Source organism: Vicia villosa, unplaced genomic scaffold (genome assembly GCF_029867415.1).
Source record: "Vicia villosa cultivar HV-30 ecotype Madison, WI unplaced genomic scaffold, Vvil1.0 ctg.000349F_1_1, whole genome shotgun sequence".
Taxonomy (NCBI): domain Eukaryota; kingdom Viridiplantae; phylum Streptophyta; class Magnoliopsida; order Fabales; family Fabaceae; genus Vicia; species Vicia villosa.
Genome location: NW_026705156.1, coordinates 702,148 through 706,549, shown reverse-complemented (window position 1 = coordinate 706,549; position 4,402 = coordinate 702,148). Strand labels below are relative to the sequence as shown.

General features: G+C 35.5%; 1 protein-coding gene across 1 annotated transcript; it reads left to right on the top strand.

Moving 5' to 3' along the window:
* The first annotated feature begins 2,599 nt into the window (after window positions 1-2,599).
* LOC131627112 (probable pectate lyase 5) lies at window positions 2,600-4,402 on the top strand. The gene is made up of 4 exons (XM_058897940.1): window positions 2,600-2,738; window positions 2,835-3,578; window positions 3,724-3,862; window positions 3,927-4,402. Exons 1-4 carry the CDS (start codon window positions 2,614-2,616, stop codon window positions 4,152-4,154), a joined length of 1,236 nt encoding a protein of 411 aa, XP_058753923.1. The 5' UTR covers window positions 2,600-2,613; the 3' UTR covers window positions 4,155-4,402.

Genomic DNA, 4,402 nt, shown 5'->3' with positions numbered 1-4,402 from the left:
AATTCTTCTCAGTCAATTCCTTTATGTTCAGCAAATTACTTTTTAAGCCAGGTGTGTACAATACCTTGAAAATTACTAACTTTTTTCCATATTCTCTCATAATCATATTTGTGAATTTCACCTTGTTCTTTATTTAGGGACTCATTCTGACAAACCAATCTTTCCTTCCAGCCATGTGTGATGAGCATCCTGAGTCCAAGTACCATTGGTTCTTGAGTCTTTCTTCATCTCTCGTTGTGACCATCAGCGAAATCTCTTCTTCTTCATGTTTTGCAAGGATTACATCATTTTCTTGATTATTTCTTTGTTTTCAGGACAATCACTAGCATAGTGACCATGCTTTTGACAATTTTAATAGTGAATGTGATTCTTGTCGGGTTTTCTTCCACCATTTTTCCCTCTACCTACCGCACCACCTCTGTGATTGCTTTGGTTTGACGGTCTTCTCTTATTTGACGAATTTCCTTCTTGTTGGTTATCTTTACCATTCATATTGTTGTAACCTCCTTTTCTTGGTTGTGCATGTGCCCGTAGGGCTACATCACCTTTTATTTTGCTTGCAGATATTCCAGACGTTCTTTTTTTATGAGACTCAAGCATCCCTTGAACCTTTTCTTTTGTCATGCTTGGAAAATCTTTCAATTCTTCTATGGATAATACCATGTGATCGAACTTAGCACTCAATGACCTCGAGATCTTTGAAATTATTGATCTTGATGTCAACACTTCTCCACACGTCTTAATTTGATTCACTAGTTTCGTAACCCTAGTGAAGAAATCTATCATGCTTTCAGTTTCTTCCATCTGGAGCAACTCATACATTCTTTTGTGAGTTGGTAACCTCACCTCTTTCACCTTCTCTGCACCTCCAAACAATTTTTCCAATATGTTCCATGCTTCCTTCGCTAAGTCTACATCACCAACTTTCTCAATGTTGTCTGGATCAATGCATTGATGAATTATAAAGAAAGCTTTATAATCTTTCTTTACCAAATCTTTATGTGTAGTCTTTTGTTCATTTGTGGCATTATCTCTAATTGGTGTTACTTTGTTCTTCACAAGATCCCAAAGATCTTGATAGCAGAAGACAAATTTTATCAGTGTACACCAATTCTAGTAATTCTTATCTTTTGGAATTAGAAGATTGGTTGGAAAGTGTCTATTCGGATGACTCATCGCGTTATGCTTCCCAATTATCATAGCTAGTGCTTTAGATACCATGTGTTGGAATCAACTCCAAACATGGAGATAATCTGAAACAATCTTGATGAACAAGAATCAATCTTTCTAATTGATTACGCCTCTCACTCTTCACTCTTCACTCGAGTGTTTCAACCACTCCTTGATTGCAAGATAATTCAACTGCGTAAAGATTATGAGAGAAGATAAATTGAGAGAGAGAAATGAGAAAACGTGAAAATTAGGGTTTTTGGAGTAAGGGGAAGAAGATGGAATAGAGTCTGCAGAGTTTCTCTCTGCTTTCAACTAGAAATTTTCTTCAGTATTATTCTCCTTCTTATTTAAAACAATATAGTACCTCCCTATTTATAGCTGAGTTTGGTTGTTCACCAAGCAAACTCTAATTAACTCAGCTAATATACAAAACAACTGTTAAGTTCAACTCTGTCAAAATACAATCCTTCGATAACTACATACTTCAACAACTACTTATTATATTCGACTCTCTGCATACAGTTAATACAGACTTTGTCAAATATTGTTTCGTCACAAAGAATTATATCTTCAACAAATATATGGTTTTTGATAGAAACACGGTTTGTTGAACGACAACTTTATTAATATTAATAAAAATGATGTGTCTGGTTAAAACCTCCGATGACCAAAAATTCAATGGAAAAAAGACGCAAATAAGAATAGATCATATGTTACAGAAAGTTAATTGGAGTAAAAGTTAATGTGTGTGATATACCACGATCTCAAATGCATATTGCATGAAAAAACTTCCAAGTGATAAACATTGCTTCCAAGTGTTAAGGTCATATGGAAGGGTCATTTACAACTCGCAGCAAGCTTTCCATACAATTTTTTCTTGCTTGTTTCATAAGTTTTCACAAGAATATTAAAGAATATTATTGTTGGCATTTTGTACGGGTATTCCTTGGGTATGAACCATATTATAATCCCTAAAAAATGTTACCATGTGCTTTTAATATAAGTTAAAGAAACATAATTTTACCTCATTTAACTACCAATGCAGTTTGCAGCACAGTTACAAATGAATGATATAAAAACAAAATGGGAGATTCTGAGTGTGTCATCTCCAAGGGTACTTCTTATATAAGACAGAAATTTCATATATAGCTCAAAGTAATTTTATTATTTTTGTTAGTATAATTTCTTATTAATCATGTCCTCCTAACTCCTGAAAAGGAAAATTTGTTACTAATTAATCAATTAGTAATTGAGTATGAGTTGACCTTGGAAGAAAGATACCTCATATATAGTGAAGCAGTTGTAGGGTCCCTAAATCCACAAATCACATTTGACAAGCCTTTTTGTTTAATCAGAAATTTAGGATCCTTCTTCTACAGTTTGTTACCTATATATAAGCTCAATTTCCATGTCTCTTAAAGCACAAGTCACTACTAGTTAATGAAAATCTTTTCAATTATGGCATTTCTAACCACACTAATGTTACACTTGTTACTTCTTGTCCCAGCTTTCATACATTGTTCTCCAGTTCAAGATCCTGAATCAGTGGTCCAACAAGTCCAAAAGTATGTTATCTAGTACTAACTTTTTATATATGTGACCAATTATCTTTAAAAATAGAACATGAATCATGAGTTAATTTTGTTTGTATGTTTCTGTAGGAGCATTATTGAGAATGAGAAGAGAAGAAAATTGGGTTATTATTCTTGTGGCACAAACAACCCAATTGATGATTGTTGGAGATGTGACCCCAGTTGGGAAAAAAATCGCAAACGTCTAGCCGAATGTGCTATCGGATTCGGTAGACATGCGATCGGAGGCAAAGATGGGAAATACTACATGGTCATTGACTCATCTGATGACCCTATAAATCCCAAGCCAGGAACATTAAGACATGCTGTTATCCAACAAGAGCCATTGTGGATCATTTTCAAACATGACATGGTGATTAATCTTAAAATGGATCTTCTCGTAAATTCTTACAAAACAATTGATGGTAGAGGAGCAAATGTACACATTGCTGAGGGACCGTGTATTAGAATACAACAAAAGACTAATATCATAATTCATGGTATACATATTCATCATTGCGTACGAGGTGGGAGTGGCTACGTGAGTGACTCGCCTAACCATCGTGTGATGAAAACTCGGTCGGATGGTGATGGGATTACGATCTTTGGTTCGGAACATATTTGGGTGGACCATTGTTCTTTGTCGAACTGTTTTGATGGTTTGATTGATGTTGTTCATGGATCAACGGGGGTTACTATTTCGAATAATTATATGACACATCATAACAAAGTTATGCTTTTTGGACATAGTGATTCTTATCAAGAGGATAAGAATATGCAAGCTACTATTGCTTTTAATCATTTTGGTGAAGGGCTTGGAGGAAGAATGCCAAGGTAGCTTACTTAGCTCAATTTTCTATACCGCAAATTAATTAATCTCTTTTTTTAACTCCAGTGAAGGTTGGGATCTGATAGTATGTTTCTCTCAAGGTCTCAGTATTTCGAGAGATTATTCTTATAACACTTTGAGTATTTGCAGATGCAGATTTGGATACTTTCATGTGGTGAACAACGACTACACGCATTGGCAACAGTATGCAATAGGTGGAAGTTCGTCCCCCACTATTTTTAGTCAAGGCAATAGATTTCTAGCTCCAGATGATGATGATCACAAAGAGGTATGTCACTATTTTTTGAAGTGTTGTAAAATATGATGTGTTATTGATCCTTTGTTATTTTCAGATTACAAAGCACTTTGACTCATCAGAGGGTGAATGGAAGAACTGGAATTGGAGGTCTGAAGGAGACCTAATGTTGAATGGAGCATACTTCACACCGTCGGGAGCAGGAGCATCGTCTTCGACTTACGCCAAAGCCTCGAGCATGGCGGCACGACCACCTATGCTTGTGGCTTCAATGACAGCAGGAGCTGGAGTTCTTAGTTGCAAAAAAGGTTACCAATGCTACTAGAGTTCTAGAATATTTAGTAGGGGCGTTGCAAAATTTGGTTTCTTGATGAAATGAGGAATAGCAATATCAATTAGGACAAGTGACATCCATTCCCATAAAGGGTAATGTAAGATAGAAGCGTGTTGTAAAGTGGTAGTAATTACAAATATTTGAAACAAAACATCTAGGCATTGCCTTATATTTCCGTTGCTTTTCATTTTTCTTGACCACTATTCTGTATATTTCATGGGGGTGTTGCCTTGTGTAAA